The sequence below is a fragment of the Aplidium turbinatum genome, chromosome 2, assembly GCF_918807975.1.
Source record: "Aplidium turbinatum chromosome 2, kaAplTurb1.1, whole genome shotgun sequence".
NCBI lineage: Eukaryota > Metazoa > Chordata > Ascidiacea > Aplousobranchia > Polyclinidae > Aplidium > Aplidium turbinatum.
Genome location: NC_137473.1, coordinates 46,243,578 through 46,263,227, shown reverse-complemented (window position 1 = coordinate 46,263,227; position 19,650 = coordinate 46,243,578). Strand labels below are relative to the sequence as shown.

The following is a 19,650-nucleotide window of genomic DNA, read 5'->3' as shown; positions in this document are numbered from 1 at the left end:
CAAGCCGGACTTTGGCGTGACATTTTTTCTTTGTACACTGTCTTGCATTTTCCGTTGTGTGGTGTCGTTATCGAAGCCACAGCTCGTAGTGCAGACAGTTTGAGCGCAGTTATTTAACTGCGTAATTTAGCGCACGATTTTGCAAGATGAATTCTTCCACGCTGAAACAAGATTTCGTACAAATTTTAATAAATCTTGATAGAGTGTCAGTATTTTAACGGCTGAAAATGTTGAAACAATGCGAATGCGATACCGCCATGTTACAAAATTTGATCTATTATTATTTCACACAGGCAAAAAATCAATAGTCATTTATCAGCCCCTGATTTGTCGGGGGGCAATTCCTTTTGGCTGTCTCCACTTTCCCCAGCCAACATTAGGTCGTCCACGTGCAAGTTCATATATCCCGAAGAAAATCAAAGGTTGGTTTAAAGTTTGAAAACTTTCACATCATATTTCCGTCTTTTGACATGTTTTGTATGTCACCAAACAAAATTTGAATGTGCGTGCGGTGTGGTAAATACATAGGAATGATCCAGTCAGCAAATCAATCCTTTTTTTGCATTGATTTTTCAACGTGTGCAGTTGTTGAATCAATGTAAAAAGATTGATTTGCTGACTGGAAATTGAGTTGAAGCTATTTTTAAATTTTGTGTTTTCTTCAATTTGGTTTAATAAAACATTAAATGAATATAAAAATAACTAACTAATCGACAGCTACTCCTCTCTTGGAAGTCCCGAGCAAGCTTCACCAGCCAGGGAGCAGACGTTCGGGACTCTGCGTTCCACCCCGGAAGTGAACACCCCCAATGAAAAGGTAGTCTTACGTCTTCAAGTATGGTTTATACCAACGAGAGTTATTCGAACTAAAGTCTATATGATCCTTACTCACGGGTTTTAATGAGTACTTTTTGCTTTATAATGGTACGTAGTGGTAATATAATGTAATTTTTACGTTATCTAGCCTGTGGTAGTAGCGACAGAAGATTACAAAGCGCTTCGAGAGGACGAGGTGTCTGTGAGCAAAGGAGACATGTTGGATGTCATCGCCACCAATGCTCGAGGTAAGACGTTGTTTTCAAACTATTCGTCGCACAAAGGCAAGGGCCATCTTGACCAGCGCACACAGCGAGCAAGCAAATCAATCCTTTTTTGGTCTGATTTTGTTCCGAAGTAGTTTCTTTCGAATTAAGAATCTCGTTCTTCTATCAGGCTTGTGCCTTGTCCATCGAGCTGCTACAAAAACTATACCTGCTGCTGAAGGCTGGATTCCGGGACACGTGATCGGTCATACCAGCCAATCAACGAAGAAGCAACAACAGCCAAGGATGACGCCCCGCTCAGTCAAGCGGAACAATAATGCCAAGAAACCTCCATCCGGGAGTCCAAGGTATGGCGAGGCATTACTGAATGTTGCAATTTTACATTGACTATGCGTTTTTGTAAATTTCTTATTTTCTGAACACGTAAAATTTTTAATACTTTAGCCAGTTGCTGAATCCGTTTATTTCGCGTTCAAACGATGTTTTTAACGCGCGTTCATTGACAACTTTTGCAGCACTTTAACAAGGATACTAAGACGTACCAAAAGTTCGGATAAGTTATCCGAAAAGTCCCCATCATCACCCAACATGGCCGACCAATGCAACACTTTTCCTCACAGACTTCACAGTAACGTTACTGCCGCTAGATGATGATCGGCTCAAGGTACTTTTTATTTCTTATTCCATTTTTTTTTTAATTTTTTAAAGTTTCCTTGCATGATAAACACAATTTGAAATTTAATGCTGCTTTGGCTAAACCCAACCTTTCTCCACTCGGACTGCATCATTTATAATAAACCATTTTTTAAACTAAAAGCTATAGAAAGTGCAAAATGAGACTGCTCATCAGGCATTCAACAATAAATTGATAAATTAATCATAATTACTTCAACTTAATAATTTAAATTTTAATTTGCTTTTAAACCTACTCATTATATTTCCAGGTTTTCTTTAAAGTAGTTTCCCCACGGACATGGCAGAGTTTCATGCAATCGGGTTTCGATCTTCACAGGGGTGATTGTAGATTTGATGATGTAGCTAAAAGTTGCATTGTAATATCGTTGTGCAACAGTAAATCGATGTAATAATTTATAGCTCTCCGTCCACATTCAGCAAGGCAGCTCCGACTCTACTTTAGTCACTTTCTTGTTTTTTAAAAGTGGTTCTTTTATCGCACATCTTGTTATTGAACACCGTTGATGTATTTTTAACGTTATTTAATGTTTTCAACGTCTGACGTTGAATCGTCTGACGCAGACGTTGAATCAATGTAAAAAGCGACTGATTTGCTGTCTGGGATAAAAAAAAAAGCCACTGAGGAAAATCTTAAAGTTAAATTACAGTGATTTAAGATGTTTATATCACCAATGTGGTTGTCATATGCCTAGCTAGAAAAATCCGCTCTTTTGCATTGATGTAATATTTTCAGACGTTGAGTTGTGTATTTTGCTGAAATGCTACCATAACACAGCATTGCCTGTTTTTTTTTTTTCAAACTGAAAGTATATTAATATTTTGCATACTTTTACTTGACTTTAACGCAAAAATTCCGCAATGAATTTACAAGCCTGGTGTTAGATAAAGTTTCCAATTTTTACTTTGGGTTTGATCTAAAAAACACAAATGAAATGAGCTATTCACACGGTAACGTGCCACCATTATGTGATAATGAGTTTTTGTTTCTGTATATTCACAATTTTTCGGTTACTAACAGCGTGGACGTCGCTACAATAGCAAAAAGATGAATTTTGAAACTGCAATAGAGTAAACCTTTTTTACCTGATGCGTATTTGCTCTCTTTTTGTTGTTGTTAAAATGCATTTGATGAGGTTTTTATTTGCCAGCAATTAAATATCCAGGTCATAAAAAGTGGTATTTTTGCATCATTTTAACGTTAACGCCATACGTTAATATTCGATGTGAAAAGTCAAGTCAGTTTGATTTTTAGGTCTACAAATTCAAGAAATTGTTTTTTACGTTTTATTTGCGTCGATACAATGGAGTTTCAACGCGAAATTGTATATCGCATTTTTTTTATATGTGAACATTCTGAATTGTTCTTGTGAGGTTTGTACTTGTTCCTTTGCTGTGACGAAAAAACTTTTTTCGTTTGTGTTTCACGCAATTTTGATTAAAATTTTGCTGCACTCCACTTTGCCGGCCTAACCTGCTGTGATCTTTTAGCGATCACTTGCAAAGAAAATGCCCCTTTTCGGTTATTAACTTAAACATAACCGTCAAATTTAACGGCATTACTGGCAATATTGATTATACCTCATGCATGTCCATAAGCTTTAAAACGAATGATTTTCCATTCGAAACTAGACTCTTTCATTAAAATTTCGTAATCATGTTAAAGCTGGTGAATATTCCACGTTGAAAAGGGTCTTTTACGCATGATCAAAATAATGCTGTTTCTCTTTTCTGTTTACTTCTGCTCGGTGTAATCGTACGTGACACTCTTTACCTCTACACAATTCTGCCAGTAGACGTTTTGCGTTAAACCGACGCTGAACAACGCTGTAAAATCATCTTATTGGGTGATAAAGTGTTTTTTTTCGTTTTTCAAACTGTTGTTACTTCCCACTTTTGTTGTGTTACGTTAAATCAACGTAAAAATAATGAAATATCTTTGAAGCAGAAGCGTTGTCGCATCTGGTCGTGTGTTCTTTGGCAACAGACTTTGTAGCAACCAAGCCAGTACCCAACCAGCAGAGGTTGAATTAACGTATTTTGTTAGCTGGGTAACACCAGTTAGTCTTCAAGAGTCACTAACGGTAGAAATGAAACTTTTATTATACGAAAAGGCGCTTGACAAGATAGAAATACAGTATTTTGAAAAGTAACGAATATCTGCTACGTATCTCACGAAATACCCATCGGAAAGAAAAGTTAAACTTTTATGCTGTTAAGTACAAAAAAATACATGCCTTTAATTAAAAACATACGCTGTTGGTTGCTAGCAAAAGCGATTCTAGGTGAGTTGATTGAAGTTTCTTGGGCCAAGTAAAAAAAATAACTTTAGTGACCAAAACAATGCCTTAAACTGCTCAAAGAAACTAAATCAAATCAGTGACATCATGTCTGTGAGGCACAAGTTTGTTGGCCCTCGGGTTCAGTGAAGCAGAACGATCACGTGACACAGTGTAAAGCGGATAAATTAGTACAAATACGACATAAATCTAAAATGACAATTATACACAAAAAGTAGCCTAAAGTTTAGCTTGGCAACAGTTTATATCAACCGTACATCGATTCTACGCCTGAAAACGTAGAGGCAAGGTTTATATATATTTAAAACACCTTTGCATCAACCCTTCGCCAAACATCCCCATGTTTTTGCCAGTTACAAAAACGTTCTTAGCCTATAACGTACATGAACGTAATCTCGAGTTTCTCACGTTAAAGTTCTTTTAACAAATGCATGTATAAAAATCAAGATGAAAATAACTCCAAATGATGAAGACTTTATTGAAGCTCCTCCGCCTGCGTCTGAAGGAGAAAATGTTGCGGCAGTGAGAGGTGAAAGGATGAGGTAGGATGTGAGAGTCGGACTCCTTTTGTTGATAAGATTCGAAAGTCTCTCCGCTTCTCGCTTGCAAGCTTCTTCCTGAAAAGGACAACAAATGGAATAAAAAAAATGTCAGCAGATTTCAGGAACTCACTACAGGCCAAGCAATTTGCGACTTGATATTTACCGCTCAAATAAAATCACAACCAGCTTGAAAAAATGGTATTTTTATGTGATAAGGACCAACCTAGTCAGCAAACCAGTCCTTTTTCATGTTGATTCAACCTTTTGCAGATATTCAGAATTTAGTCATTGTAAAAAAGAACTGCTTTGCCGGCTGGGCTGCAGCAATGAGCTGTATAATAGCCTGGCATCCGGTTCGCCATTCAGCAAAAATCTAATTTTTTTTATTGCTTCTTTATCGCCAGAATTTTAAACAAAGTAAACTAGCGTGCTGGCTTTGCAAAACCACGCCCACGATTTTTAAGCTATCTTATAGTTTGCTCCGAAAAAAATTTAAGTTCATTAGAAAATATTTTTATAGCTTTATCTTGATATTTTACTGCTAACGTGTTAGATTTATACTTTCACCTTTTGTCCCGGCAATATTAAATGGTTTCGATTTTTTTCAGTTACCTCAGGCTATAAACTATTTTTGAACAAAACTATTGTTTGCCAATTTTTTAGTTAAAAACAACACTTTGTTCTCGCGCAGCGATATTGAATTACTTTTAAAAGCTTAGGTTTCTGACTCCAGTCAGGAAATACGTGGCTATAAGAAAAGGGTTAAATTATTTTTCCATTCATTGAATTCTTACGGTATCAGAATTGTTACTTTAGTGTTGCAAAGGTTTTATCTCGGTTGTCGTGCGATAGTCTTTTGAACTTGCTACTTTGTCATTAGTCAGTTAAGCAGGTTATTCAGTTTTCCAGTGAAACAACTTAGCCTATAGCCTAGGCTAGTCTTTCAATTTCTGCTACGAGTTAGATAGAAAGTTGAACTCGAAAGTAAATGTTTTCCTACCTGGACAGTTGAAGGGTTACGTTTGGTGGAAACTACTATGATAGTCAGGTCCTCTTCGGTGGTTAAATAGCCATATATTTGGCACTCTAAGACGTGCATATGTTGCCTCAGTAGCCAAATAATGCTTCGAACTGTGACGGGACCTGAAAACCAAACATTCTCAAATATAAATTTAAAATTAAGCAAACTTAAAAAAAATTGTTTTCCACTTGTGTATCTTCAGTTGGAACAATATTAGGTCTACTGTATGATCCCTCTTATAGACAGACGTAAGTTACGTATTTTTTTAAAAGTAGGTCTAAACAGTGGCGGCTCGTGTAATGGTTATGTGGCGCTGCTGCTCCACCAATTTTAGAAATGTGAAACACGTCGTGATTTTTCATTACTTTTATTAAATAATTTTAGGTTTGCAGACTTTTCCAACTTTTTCGCTTTGTTGGCTGGAAACGCCTTCTCAGATAGGGAAACTGCCTTGTTGTCACATGACCACCACTCAAGCTTGACCGCTATGATTTCGCTCTGTGTGACGCTGCGATTTTCCGTGCGCCTGAGCGCGAGCGTCATAAAAACAAACAAACCAAGTCGATGTCACGTGACAATGAATTTTTGAATGGTTAATGGGGTAATTTATTTAAAAGCCTCTGACAATATTAAACATGGCTTGATTTTGACCGCCACTTACCATCCCAAGAATTTTTCTGAATCGCTTCTAAATGTTCTCGACTGATGAGAACTCTCAACATTCCTCCACAGAGAGGACAACATGATCCAGGAGGACGGATTGTATGACAGTTTGGGTTAGAAAGAGGAGGACATAAAACTTCTTTACATTTTTCTTCTTTATCTGCAATAAAAATGAAACAACTGACAAAACTGGTATTTGATCTAACTGTTAATTTCACAATGCAGAATCTTTGCAGATGTCTTGATATCCATTAGTTCTGTGTCTCAAAATTTATGATTCAACTGCCTGTGAGCCAAGATGCAGACAGTTTAAATAAGTTCAGATATTGTGATTATTCTTTGATGCAAGTGTTACCTTGTACAGTGACTCTTTTACACGGCCCCATGTGATCAGCAAGTATTCCATATGCGTCTGCCATGCATGAGTGCTTATACGTCACGCTGTCGTGGCCGCAAATAGGCTGGGCGTATTTCTTGGTACAGGTTTTCTGGAATGCAAAACATAATGTGGTTATTATCAGCATGCGAGTTTAAAAAGTTTGTCATTTAAAAGGAGAGTTTACAAATATAGAAGTTGCTAAGTAGGTTAAGTTAACTGTGCTGACAGGTTGTCTTCAGAGTTAGAACATTAATTTGATGAACAAAGGCTGTGGATGGCTGAAACCTCTCACCTGACAAGGACCGGCATAAGCCAGTTTTCGACGCTTTGATTTGGTCAATTTGCAGATATTCTCGAACTCTTGGTTATTCACGTCACAAACGGCGCTTTCATTCCACATCAAGGCTGTATTTGAGAAGAAATGCGACGAAGACGGAAAGTGCTGAAAAAATTTTTTCATGAAAATGTTGCTCAGTTCAACCAGGCAGAGTAGAACTAATCTAGTATAGATTGAAAAAGACGGTGCAAACTGCAAAGCTATTTGTGCAACTTACATAGTTGCACTTTAGCGACACATGTTAAATAACCAACTTTGTTGTAGCTTTAGGTATAACAATCGCACATACTTAATTTAATTTTCTTCTGTAATAGTAAACTGTTCATATGTTCCTCTATTTGCAAATTTGTTGGAGCAAGAACGTCTTTATACTTGCAACATGTAACACAGTGACTATCAACAATTCAATTTTGATTGACAACCAGAGCCAAGACGATGGTTCAGCGAAAGAGTGTTTTTTTTCTCCAGTAGCCTACAGTACTCTCTCCCTCTCCCTCTCTCTCTCTCCTTCTCTTTCTCCATTTTACTTCAACAAAGCCTGGTCTTCATTCTACCAGTACGCACTCCCTTTTTTGTACCTTGGAAGTTTCTTTTGCTTTTGTATTGATTAACTTTCATATGTGCTGAAAATGTGAGCATGTAGCTTACAACCAAATAAAATATCGCAGTTAAGATTAGAGCTTGATGCCATCGATTGTAAAAACAACTTGGACATATTTCCATTGCTTACTTGGTAATCAGTATAGCGATGATGGCGGTGACTGTATACCTTCCGTTGCAACAGTGGGAGGGCGCGCTTGAGCAAGCGAAGACATATCCGATGCTTTGGAAGGCACTCGTATTGACGACAATTTTTGAAGTTGGTCAAACATACTTGCGGTGTGTGAACACATCTGTCCAAAAAAACGGCCCTATTTTAATTTGATGTGGCAATAAACGATTTTTAAAATGTTGCAAAAATTCGTACAAGATAAGGTTGAATTGATTCGTCAAACCTATAAGTAACTTAGAATTAATAACAATACCAGTCATTGTGAAGAAAGGGGCGTTCTTCTCGGCTATCAGCACAAGGCTGAGCACTCACTAGTGCAGCGAGCAGTTGCGACTCGCTAGTCATAACGGTGTAGCTTCCACGCTAGCCATTCAGACCATCCAATCAACAATATGTTTCTCGGCAGCCGATTTGTAGCAAGAATTGACAGCGATAGACACGTGTTTCGCCCATGAGGCTAGGCTCATCAGTATAGTAACGAAAGCTAATTTAAAAAATGGGCGAAACACGTGTCTATCGCTGTCAATTCTTGCTACAAATCGGCTGCCGAGAAAAATACCAGTCATGTTTATTTTGCGCGCATTGCCACAACATACAGTACACTGTGATTACAAATTCAACACAATAGACAATAGGAAGCAGCAAAGAGACATATAGTCATTGAGTCAGCTGCTCGCATCAGTTGAGCATGTCATTAAGTGTCATGCGAAGACACAGCCGCGTGCTCTGAAGCTGTGTCGATCCAGCGCCCTTTCGAACAGCGCACAGACGTTCTCATCACTCGACCAAACAGACAACAAAGGCTAAGCCCACAGGCTAATCCGCCCACCAAAAATCAGTTGATGATTACAATTGTTACAACTAACAAAAGTGTTTTCAACGTTACCGCTGCATTCTAATAAGCTGCTCTTGAGATAGCTTTACCGTACAACCGCGGTACAACTCGTGGTTCAAATCGAATAAGTTTATTTTTTGTTGGTTTGAAACTGATTGACACAAAAAACAGTTACCCAAAAAGTAGTAGATGTTTAAAAATTCACACTAGCATGAAGTCTAATCACACAATCGGATGAAAAACATGATTCTATCAACCGGCATCTACCTTTCTTTGCTTTTGCAGGGGTTAGGTAAACAGGGATCTTGGTCCAAACAAGACCCCGGGGAAGCTGAAGTCTTAGCGTGGCCAAGACACTTGGCGACGCAGACGTTTGGGTAGGTCCTTCCATCGTCCCCACATGCAGGGGAAATACTCAAAGGACAATTACACGGCATGCCTGAAATAATTCAAAACAATTCAGCAACCATATCACATTGGAAGGACATGCAGTAGTTCGAGGTATGCGATTGTGTGACAAACAAGTTGCTTCGTTTATCTTTTTCTAAAAGTTAAAAACTAACCAATCAAATTTACTTTTTTTCAAAGTTAGCTCATTTTATCAATATAATGGCAAAAAACTCCCGTGGAAGGGTGTAATCGTTCTTAAAAGAAAAGATGCCGTTTTAAAAGCAAAAACGTTGTAGGCTATTAGGCCGACTGTTGGTAATACAGAATATGGGAGTAGTTTGTTAAAAATGATGTATATGCCATTGCAGAAATACTTAAAGTGAACAAATTCGTAAATAAACTTTCTACACAACTTTTCCTTTAAAGCAAACGATATAAATACTCTGCTTATGGTTGATTAAAATCAATCCTCAATCAGGCCTAAAATCAGTGAGCAAGCTCTGACTCAAAGATTCAGCGTAGTGACTAGATGTACGCTCTATTTAGTGAGAGTTTTTTTACAGATCAAAATGGCTTTATTGCTTCTAGCACTGCAGACACAGCAGTTGTAAGCCAATGTCTGTTGCAGTCCTCACAAACCTGTGTACAATCGCTTTTCTTTATCAGTAGTTTGACATTGTTGTTTTGTGCACGTCACATTCCCACCATAGCAGCTGCAGAAATTGCAATCGACATAGAAGTTGGTGCCGTGAGCTAAAAAAAAAGTTAAAGTTATTTTTTGATGAATTTCACTTTTCAGTTCGGACAATTTTTAACCCTCTACTGGCTTGCTTTTAAAATGCCATCATTATCATCATGTTCTTTGCTGTCGAGTACAACAACGGATTCGCAGAGCCTCTGTTTCTAAATCTAAAGCATCTGAGCCTTGCTTGCAAACCATTAACCAGTGTGTTTTATCATAAACGTTATAAAAGCTTGGAATTTTACCTCTCAATTGTCCGGCTAGCGTACAGGTCTTATGCTTGTCAGTGCAGGGAAGAGGGACGCAAGGCTGTAATGATCCAGTTTTTGAACAGACACAGGAACTGAAACATCCTTCACCCCGCCCAGGGTCAGGGACACGAACCATAGACCCATGATTCACCAAAAACGCAGAACCATGACCCATTTTGCAACCTAAATTATAAACCAGGTAAATAATTGAACACACAAACAGCACTTAAAGTTTTTAACACAGGAGTGTATTTTATACGTGGCTGGTTTATGAAATTGGTTAACGTTTGATGTTATCTAACCTAGCTTTGTATATTACTTGGAAAAGTAATATGACATTTTGCAGTAGAATTTAGTTAAATCATTATCTCACACTTGATTGAAAAACCTACAATTGAATGTAAAAAGTCATAGATAAAACAACATCTAAAATGATATTGTTTGTTTGTTTTATTATCTTTATCCTGCATTGCGGGAAAGCGGACTTGAGCGCTATGCATCGGTGTACGCCTTCCGACGTACACCTGACCCACGCTGCGGCCGACGGCAATGTCTGTTTCCGGTTGTCTACTCTACTTATGACTTAAATTTAGTACTACATTACTCGAAATCGATCACTGGGTAGAGGCAATTATCGTAAAGTTTCTTGCCCAGAGAAACAACAGCAAGTGCGGGTGGCTGGAGTCGAACATGCAGGCTCTCGACTGCGAGCCCAACGCGCTAACCACTAATTGGAAATACGCTAACCACTAACCACGAATTGGAAATAAGCCTGAGATCGAGATATGAAAATCAAACAAAGATATCATTTTTCTATGTCTGCTAAAGGTTGGTCAATGAACACCACAGAAAAATACAACTTTCCAACAGGTCACTAACCAGGAAGGCATCTGAAGCTCGGACAGTTTTGTGAGCTGAGGTCACACTGCTGACGATTGATGACGCATACATGGGCCTCAGGGCAAGGATTTGGATGACAAGGTTGCGTGACGTCATTGGTCTCTTTTTGAACGGACTTGACTGGGTCTAAACAAAAGAAATATTCATGACCAATGATCATAAACTATCACCAGAACGTTTCACTATCGGGTTGTTGTATTAATAAAATGCAAGACCTGAATTAATAGCTGCAGTAGGGGAAAGACATGATGGCAACTGGGGACCATAGCAGTGTAGCGGTGATGCCGAAACACGAGTTCAAAGCTAGTTTAAGGCGGTCTGGTTTTAGAAAGTTATTATGACCCCCTTCCAAGGCAATAAATAAAAAATAATTGCAATCACAAGACTAAATTTAACAGATGAAAATGATTTTTGGTATATCTAAGATTTTAAAGGCACGTCAAACGAAAAAACTTCGTTGATTTGTTTTGGCTTCCTATTAGTTTAAAAAAAAACAAAAAAAACATACTTGTGTAAGTGGACAAGGATATGCAGTTAGATTGTAAATGAGAAGGAGAGAAGTTCTCGCACAATTCTTCAATCTTCATGTTTCCTACGAACCTTTCTTTATCAGCACATTTGTTCAGCAATGCCAAGCAATCGGATCTGAGAATTAGAGATTAATAGCGATAAAATGATGAAATACAATAACTGTATCGATAACCTCCCAGACAGCAAAATCTTTCATTTTTACATTAATTTAACGTCTGAAGACGTTGAAGCAATGTAAAACGACGGATTTTGTTGTCTGGACTTTTTTCAGCCTTACAGATTAGTTTAAGTTAAAGAAATGTTTAAAAAAATTTTGAATCATCTTACTGGCAAATGATGCTTTCCCCTGTTCTGGAGCTGCACGGCTTGATTTGAAGAGAGCAAGCCACTGCTTTCCACTTCTCCGGCTCACATTTGTGGATGTCTTTGACCGGGATGTTCAACATGGGAAGTCTTATGACTCCACTCGACCACTCGCTGTAGTGAAGTTACATTCAATTGCAGCAATTTTTATGTTAAACTAACGTTTTGAAAAATCATTACAAAAATTATTTTATTTAATTGAGAAATTTAAAAACTAAAGAAGAAATTCTTACTTGAAGTGCTCACGTGCCATGTCGTCACCGACTGCGTCACAATTGCGAAACAATGACGTCGGACGGTTGTTAAAGCTGGAGCAAAATGACATTCCACTACATCCCATTCGGCAAGGTTCGTTCACTGATAGAAAAATATAAAGATGAACAAACGTTTGTCAAACAACTAAACCAAAGATCATTGGCAAGTCCACAATATCAAGTGCACTGTGTTCAGACATTTAATCACCTAACAATTACGCAATGTTACGGAAAGTTTCGTTCTTTGAGATGTCCAAGAGTTTTTCTCGAAACTTATTTATCTTCATACGCATGTGAATGGAAAGTTCCAGATGAGCACAGGACCATCAGCAACAGCAAGGTATATGCCGTACCGGTGGTTATATATCTGTTCTTAGTTTCACTAAACCAAGTGCTTTGTAATGCCTCGCCACTTTTAAGCTCAACATAACAGTAGTTTCCATTGTGATCCAGACAGCAAACCAATCAATTTTTACTTTGGTTCAACGTTTGCAGACGTTAAATCAATGCAAAAATTGGTTGCTTTGTTGTCTGGGAAATTATCACCACAAGAGACCCTTTCCCCAACAGCAACATACCTTCTTGCAGACATTGTTGCAGGTCGATTTCGCTCGGACTGTGCTCACACTTCGCTTCAAAATGTTCCCAATTAAAAGGTGGAGACCAGGGTTGCGAGTAAATCTATAAAAGATTATATCATTGTTAATTTTTTTTCTTTAACTAGTGATTTGATTTAAAGACCAACAAAAATCAGAAACTAAGACAAATAATGGTGAAGAAAAGAGATAAAAAATGACATGTTCGTTGTGGTTCATTAATATTACGTTGCTTATTAACAAGTCAATTTTTGTTAGGAAATATCAAAGAAAATAGTTTGCTTTGTTTTCCAAAAACATCACATTAAAAATTTTATATCTATTTGTTTCAACAATTTCTTCTCTAATCACACAATGAAACAAACACTCTTACCTTGGAGCAAAGTTTCTTGCAGTTTTGCGAAATTGATTTTGAGCAACACTGCAGCTTTGTTACAAACGGGGTTGAGGGTGGAGGCGGTTTGGGGTTTTTCATGAAGCATTTCCACATCGGTTCGTGCGGGATGATGTCCCCACAAGCTTTTATAAGTTTTCTGATAATTTCCGCATCGTTGACTTCGGTTCTAAGGATGTGCTGGCAAGACTGTGTGCAATGATCGCCAGTGGCTTGCTCGCAGCAGTGCAAGCCTAAAATAAAAGCAAAGTGATTCGTAAAAGCACTGGAAATGTATTTTTATAGATGCAAGCATTTCTCTTTGTCTGACTGTGCTAGTGCTCAGTGAATAGTCCACTTGTGTGAAGTAATAAATGACAAGAAAAGAGTCGATTGAAAAGGTTTCTGTTTTACAACAGGGAAGGGTATTCTCGAAAAAAATTACAAATCCAAAAGATCTCTCTGGCACACGCTCACTTACAAAGTGGTTATTTTTAGATTATTTTAACATCCAGCGGCATTAAAACAACTAGCAGGAAGAAAAACAGAACACAAATCAACCTATTTTCAGTTGCCAAAAATGCAAAGCATGAATTCCATCTCGATCAAAACTTAAAACGTTAAACACCGTTTAAGATTTAAATCGAGATTGGTTGGTTAGTTGGTTTAAATCTTATCCTTGGACTGAGAACCCTCTGATAGGTTATTCCTGGCAGATGATCGATGTCGAGAACGAAAGACCGTTTTGAAAATGTGTTCATTTGTGGATTCAAACCTTCACTCACCACGCTGGTTCAGTACGGGTTAGTGAGTGCCTGCAACTTGAGAGCAGCAGAGCTATGCGACATTGCGACAGGAGGTACAGAGTTACATTTTACCTTTTGCAAATCTACTGACCTGACAAGGAAATCTCTTCACAAATTATGAAACTTATTATTCCTCATTGCTGATAAAACTTAACTGCTCACCAATTTGTAAAACAATACATTAAACTTTTTAAATATCAGCGTCTACTTCATCACTTTTTCACATTTTTACGTTTTAAAAAAGTATTTGGCAACACTGTGTTGCTGCACTCAGCATTGAATGTGCTTTTAATATCTTTACAAAAAAAAGGATTTTAAGAGATACTAATCACGAGTAGGCTACTTTATCACTTTGCACCGGAAGAAGTTAATATAGGATGTAGGATGACCACATAATTTTCTTGAAAAAACGCAAAAGATAAATCTGGTCAACAGTCTGTGTTAATCTTTGTCATAACAAATCGGCTTAACCACTACAACTCTTAATCAACGCAGATTGACAGTTCTATTGGCAAAAGAAACGTAATTTTGCATCATTTCAACGTTAAATCTACGTGAAACCATGGGATTTGTAAACCGGTTACAAGAATCTACTAATCTTTTGATGTTTCATCTCAGACTTCAATTGATAAATGTCATGTGGTGGTGACAATTCCATGAAAACCGATTAGCTAATTCCAATATGTTTGACAAGAATAGTCTCTTGAGAAGGCTATTTTCCAATCGTCACTAAAAGGTTGCTCAAAAATGTCGATAATGACGATAATGACGTCAAATGAAATTAGGTCATCAAACCATGTCAAGTGCCGACAACAATCCAGCCAGCAAATCAGTCCTTTTTTACATTGATTAACGTCGGCTTAATTCAATGTAAAAATGATAGATTTGCTGGTCAGAAATAATATATTTTCCATTTTATTTTGGTAAGTTGTGGGATAAAAAATCTAAGAAAAAAATCGCTCAGTTTCGTCAATGGCAACGTCGCGGTGACGTAAGATAGCGATATAAATTATAGCGGTGCGGACACAACCCAGGAGCAGCTGTGGTAATTGAATTATCCAAATCCAATATCTTGTTCAAAAGCGCACTAGTTTTGCATTTATTTGCTAGGAGACATGTATTTCGTAAAGTGGACAGCTGAGTATACACATAATAACATAATTATATTTGCAAACGCTGAATCAATGTAAAAAATGATTAATTTTAGTTGTTTTAGGCACAAGTCAATGCACTTGAAAGTTTTAATTTAGCTTTTGCTTTTAATTATAAAACAATTAGACTAAAAATAAACTAATAGCAAGAATTTCATTAAAAATTGTTTCAAAACAAATTACAAACGTTTCACTTTCAACACGATAGTTAAAATTCGTCCCTTATACTTTAATATTTTCTCAAAATTTTTCTCTTACTTTCAATAGACTTTGATTTCACATCAGCTGTGTAGTTGGACATGCACTGTGTCATTGTCTGGTCACAGGACGAAGCGATCCCTTCAATGTCTGATGGAGAGGGTCCGGATTCATGGCGAAAAGATAAATCGCATCTATGACGACACTGAGAGCTGACTCCAGCTCTTCTTCCGCAACATCTGGGAAAAAGAAAAGATGAAGATTGAAATTTGGTGAGAAAGTTATTTCTAGCCCATCAAAAATGAAATTTTTAGACTATTGAAATGCAAACTGTAAAAATTCGAACCATTTTCTTGAGGCTTTCTTACGTTTTTCGTAATCTTCATTGTTTTGCTGTACTCCAGTTCTTTTTGTCTTTTTTGCAAATGTTTGTAGTGACAAAAGACTAAGAAATTTTCTAACCTGACAGTCACATTTTGAACACAGCCTGTAGCCCAAAGAAAGTTACTCAAACATCAAGTGTACAACTCCGTTGTCACTTTAATTTTCACACCAACTAATAAAGTGTATAGAGTAACAGCAATTAAACTTAGCTATTTCAGTCTCAACACAGAGTGAAGAGTCTACGAGGAAATCTATGCTTATTTCAGAGAATTCTGTCTGCTTACTTTTGCTTTGTTTCTTTCTTGTAAATGCAATCAAATAAATTTTCTTCGTAATCACTTCTGCATTCCATGGTTAAGTCTTCCCTGGAGTCAGCCTGCAGTACAGCTCATATTGAAAATCAAGTTATTCAAAGTTCTCAATGCATTTTAGTTAAACACTCATTGGCAGCGTTATGATACCGATTCGCTGTAGGTGCGGTACCGATGCTTTTCATAGACTTGTTGTCGTGGCAGGACTCCGTGCTATGTTTTATCATTGTTTCGACAACACCAAATCCAACGTTGTACAGCTTCAAGCAATGGAGTGCAGCTTTACTTAAATAGTAACCCTACAGATTCGTTTGATTGCTTTCATTCACACAAATGACTTAACGTTTGGAATTATAAAAACATTTCTCTTCCGATTATCCATCTTTCTCCACGTTTGAATTTTCTTTTGTAACAAAATTACGGTACACGTGATATTTGCACATTCATAAACAAAACCTCAAACCATCAATATTACCCACAAAATAAACACCATAAATAAATTATCCAGTAACAGTTATAGGTTCAGGACTTGAAACTATTTTGTTTTGGGTGAAAAATTGATTGTATTTTATGTAGCCTACTCTTTTACGTAAGCAACATACAAAAAACAATTGTGACATTAACATTTGTCGACGTGAATCGACGAATCGACATTTCCAAGGTCATGGGAAACGGCAGTGGAGTTAGAAATGGGATCAGCAGTCTGACATGATGTTCCCGCTTTAAGTTACTCGCTTGCGTAAACAAAAAAAAACATTTTATGTCTGAAAACTTACATTACAACTACAGTATATATCACAAAACATGATCAACCGTTGGTCAATACAAACAAAACAATGCAAAACAAAAGAAAGGACAATGATGAACCACCACACGGGCAACCACAACGTACAAGATGATACAGTTGTGTGGTCGCCACAATTTGATACGTTGTTGAAACCTGGCGCTCTTCGAAGAGCTCCCATAAATACCACAAGAGTCGCCTGGCCTTTGTTTCAATTGACCCCACCCGAAGCTTAAGTGTCTATAATTAAAAGCAAAAACAACCCGGCCAGCGAACGGCGTGGCAAACATGTTGTCGCACACAACAAAAACCTGTTTGTTTTTTTGCTGTCCGGTTTTGTATTGTAAGAAAACTGGCCATTTTCCCACAACAGTGATTATGTTTGTGTCAATGTATAACTGTGTCTATTGTTTCATCACCATCGGCACTCTTCTAGTCACAACGTTTGTAGGTAAAACGTTTGTCCGTGAATTGATATGTGGAAGATGAGAAACAAGTTTCCTTGGTGTAAATTTGGCAACACTGCAACAGGTTGGAAGCAGCAGAGAAGCACAAGCTGACCATAAACATTTGTAGACATCGGGTAGATGCGTACTTTGCTCCAAAGAGCCTGTAAGCAATAAGCATCACAGCACATGCACAAGGTACAAGGTACAAGCAGCTATAACAACCGGGCTTTTGGTTGGAGTCATTTTTGTTCCAATAACCGGATTTGTGCTATGTCATAACGTATAAATCCATTGGAACTACATTTATCTGTTTTTTTCTTAGAAAAAATCTGCAAAAGAAATACATGCGGAGTAGGAAAAAGGTAACAGGCTGTAGGAAGTGCATTTCCAGGAATTACGACTCAAAAGAAAAGAAACACAAGGAGCCTCAAAGTTGTAGCCTCGAATTTCCTGTTACGAGAAAAACTCTGTCAAATCGTTCAAGAATCGTGTTAATTTTGTGTTCTTTCCTATCTTTGGGTTTAAATTTGTACTTTATTCCAAGATAAATCAGATTGGAGACCACAGTATCTAAATAGCCTTTTACTCCGCACGATGAAGGAAACGGTCTCATGATTGTAGAGCGGCAACAACAACATTAAATTTCTGTTCTCCATACTGTCATCTGTTTGTCCGTGGGTAAACTTTTGAAAGAGTAATTTGAAATTTTATCGCTTATTCTCGAATAACCGGCCAGTACAAAACCCAATCAACCGTTGAACTTGCAACAAGTGCAACAGCAAGTCTTATAAACTGCTTCAAATTTGATTGTTAAACGACATTGTTGTTGCGTAAATCGATCCAGAAATTACGTATTTTGTTATAAACTTGAATAGGTTTACAAACATCACTTGACCTCTCAGCAAATCAAATTGAAAAAGATACCCAAAAAAAATGTGAAAAATTTTAGTTTCTGAGCATTTCGCTATACATTTTAAAAACTTAGTGGTAAAGCTTGAACAAAATCAAGCATGTTTGTTGCTACTTCTGTGCCCCTTCTAATGAACCATAAGTTTTAATCTTGACTGCAGTCGTGATTTTATGACGTTAAAGGGAACACGGAACTGAGTCGTTCAAGTCAAAGACCGAAGTGCTTTTGTTTCTGCTAGAAATGTTTGATATCGAAGCGAAACAGAGTGGTGAAATATAAAATTCTATGATTCTAAACCGAGACTGAAGTTGTTTTGTGGAAGTTAAAATACTGATCATTTGTAGAATAGATACATATTTCTTTTTTTAAATCAAATATAGTAATAACTATATTTGATTTAATTCGCTCTGCTTTGACTTTTTGCTTGGCATTGAGCACTTTTTGTAGTATTAATAGTTTTCATTGTTTTATTTCTTTTTTTAGATAGTTAATCGACATCCAATAAATTCAGTTTAAAATGAAACGTTTCTATTGTCAAAATTGATCACCGGCAAACGAAACCAAGGAAAACCAGCACAAACTTGTGTGGGGCTGAAAATCTTCAATTATGCTATATAGAGTTTTTAGAGACGTTGTGTTGTACCCAACTAGTGTAAAATAATTTATTATTATTACTGACACGACAGATTGTTTACAAGATGAGTTTGTATCACCAACACTTCCATGAAGAAGCTGTTCTTTACTTATCAATTTTAAATATCAGTTTGACAGTGAATTTAAATCACTTATGTCGAATGGGTTGTTAACAGTGTCGTGTACATATCAACGCCTGATGTTTTACGGCAGTTTGTTTAACAACTGTATGTTTAGTGATGACACATTGATAAACTTTACAAGGCTGTTTCGGGAAATTGGTTAGTGTACAATGCTCCAACACAGCTTTAAAATTAAAGTTTAATCCACACTATCCATGCTTTTATGCTTAAATATTTTTAAGTTTTCATATTGTTCTCCTTAACAATATACAGTTTTGTCATCCTTTTCTTGGCTGCTTTCGCATTCGACGTTCAGCCGGCTTTAAAGTAAATAATTTCATGTAAAACTTTATTTCAGAGATGCCAATTTAAACTTTGTGGTTGGCGCTTTTTCGAATATTTTTTTCAAAATAAAATTTAGAAACAAGTTTACACCATAAACACCACGGTGAAATAGTGTTAGGCAATTGAGCGTCAAAGTGTGGGAATTCACCAACCAACGGATACTTGCTACTGTTTGACAATATCATGCGGTTTCTCTTGCGTCAAACTTACCAGACCAGAAACCCAGGTGACATTGGGTTAAGTTATAAACGTAATGGTGGGGTCAGTTTTCCTACTTCCTTTTTCACTTCACAACCCAATAGTTTGTGTGCACTTTGTTTCTTTAGCAAATCAACAAAGAATGCGAAGGCAACGATTTTAAATCTTTTGTCACAATAACTTAATGCTTGTAAAATATTGGCTTGACGTTGCTTAACTTTAGATATATATATAACAAAGCTAAACCTGATACGCAAAAACAATCAAGCAGTTCGAATGCTTCTATAAACTTGACAGATTTTTTCTAAATTTTTTCTGTGTAATTAACACCTGAGCACATAGTGAATTCTTAATGCTCGTTTATAAAGATCTAG

General features: G+C 37.0%; 2 protein-coding genes across 3 annotated transcripts in view; one reads left to right on the top strand and one right to left on the bottom strand.

The window, feature by feature from the left end:
- Nucleotides 1–3,686, top strand: part of LOC145787423 (triple functional domain protein-like) — a 69,841-nt gene extending 66,155 nt beyond the window's left edge. The window contains exons 54-59 of the mRNA XM_082599169.1: nucleotides 294–422; nucleotides 718–817; nucleotides 965–1,064; nucleotides 1,213–1,390; nucleotides 1,559–1,707; nucleotides 1,988–3,686. Coding sequence (XP_082455295.1) covers nucleotides 294–422; nucleotides 718–817; nucleotides 965–1,064; nucleotides 1,213–1,390; nucleotides 1,559–1,694 — 643 coding nt within the window. The 3' untranslated portion in view covers nucleotides 1,695–1,707; nucleotides 1,988–3,686. The remainder of the gene's footprint in view (nucleotides 1–293; nucleotides 423–717; nucleotides 818–964; nucleotides 1,065–1,212; nucleotides 1,391–1,558; nucleotides 1,708–1,987) is intronic.
- A 129-nt stretch (nucleotides 3,687–3,815) lies between these two features.
- The window catches only part of LOC145764658 (reversion-inducing cysteine-rich protein with Kazal motifs-like), a 53,065-nt gene continuing 37,230 nt past the window's right edge, over nucleotides 3,816–19,650 (bottom strand). For both annotated transcript variants that reach the window (XM_082576303.1, XM_082576304.1), the window contains 17 exons: nucleotides 15,809–15,900; nucleotides 15,201–15,379; nucleotides 12,986–13,239; nucleotides 12,595–12,697; nucleotides 11,996–12,119; nucleotides 11,727–11,876; nucleotides 11,377–11,513; nucleotides 10,848–10,994; nucleotides 9,963–10,151; nucleotides 9,615–9,728; nucleotides 8,853–9,024; nucleotides 7,709–7,871; nucleotides 6,934–7,083; nucleotides 6,618–6,750; nucleotides 6,261–6,422; nucleotides 5,579–5,721; nucleotides 3,816–4,653 (listed from right to left, as the gene is read on the bottom strand). In XM_082576303.1, coding sequence (XP_082432429.1) covers nucleotides 4,441–4,653; nucleotides 5,579–5,721; nucleotides 6,261–6,422; nucleotides 6,618–6,750; nucleotides 6,934–7,083; nucleotides 7,709–7,871; nucleotides 8,853–9,024; nucleotides 9,615–9,728; nucleotides 9,963–10,151; nucleotides 10,848–10,994; nucleotides 11,377–11,513; nucleotides 11,727–11,876; nucleotides 11,996–12,119; nucleotides 12,595–12,697; nucleotides 12,986–13,239; nucleotides 15,201–15,379; nucleotides 15,809–15,900 — 2,625 coding nt within the window. In that variant the 3' untranslated portion in view covers nucleotides 3,816–4,440. The remainder of the gene's footprint in view (nucleotides 4,654–5,578; nucleotides 5,722–6,260; nucleotides 6,423–6,617; nucleotides 6,751–6,933; nucleotides 7,084–7,708; nucleotides 7,872–8,852; nucleotides 9,025–9,614; nucleotides 9,729–9,962; nucleotides 10,152–10,847; nucleotides 10,995–11,376; nucleotides 11,514–11,726; nucleotides 11,877–11,995; nucleotides 12,120–12,594; nucleotides 12,698–12,985; nucleotides 13,240–15,200; nucleotides 15,380–15,808; nucleotides 15,901–19,650) is intronic.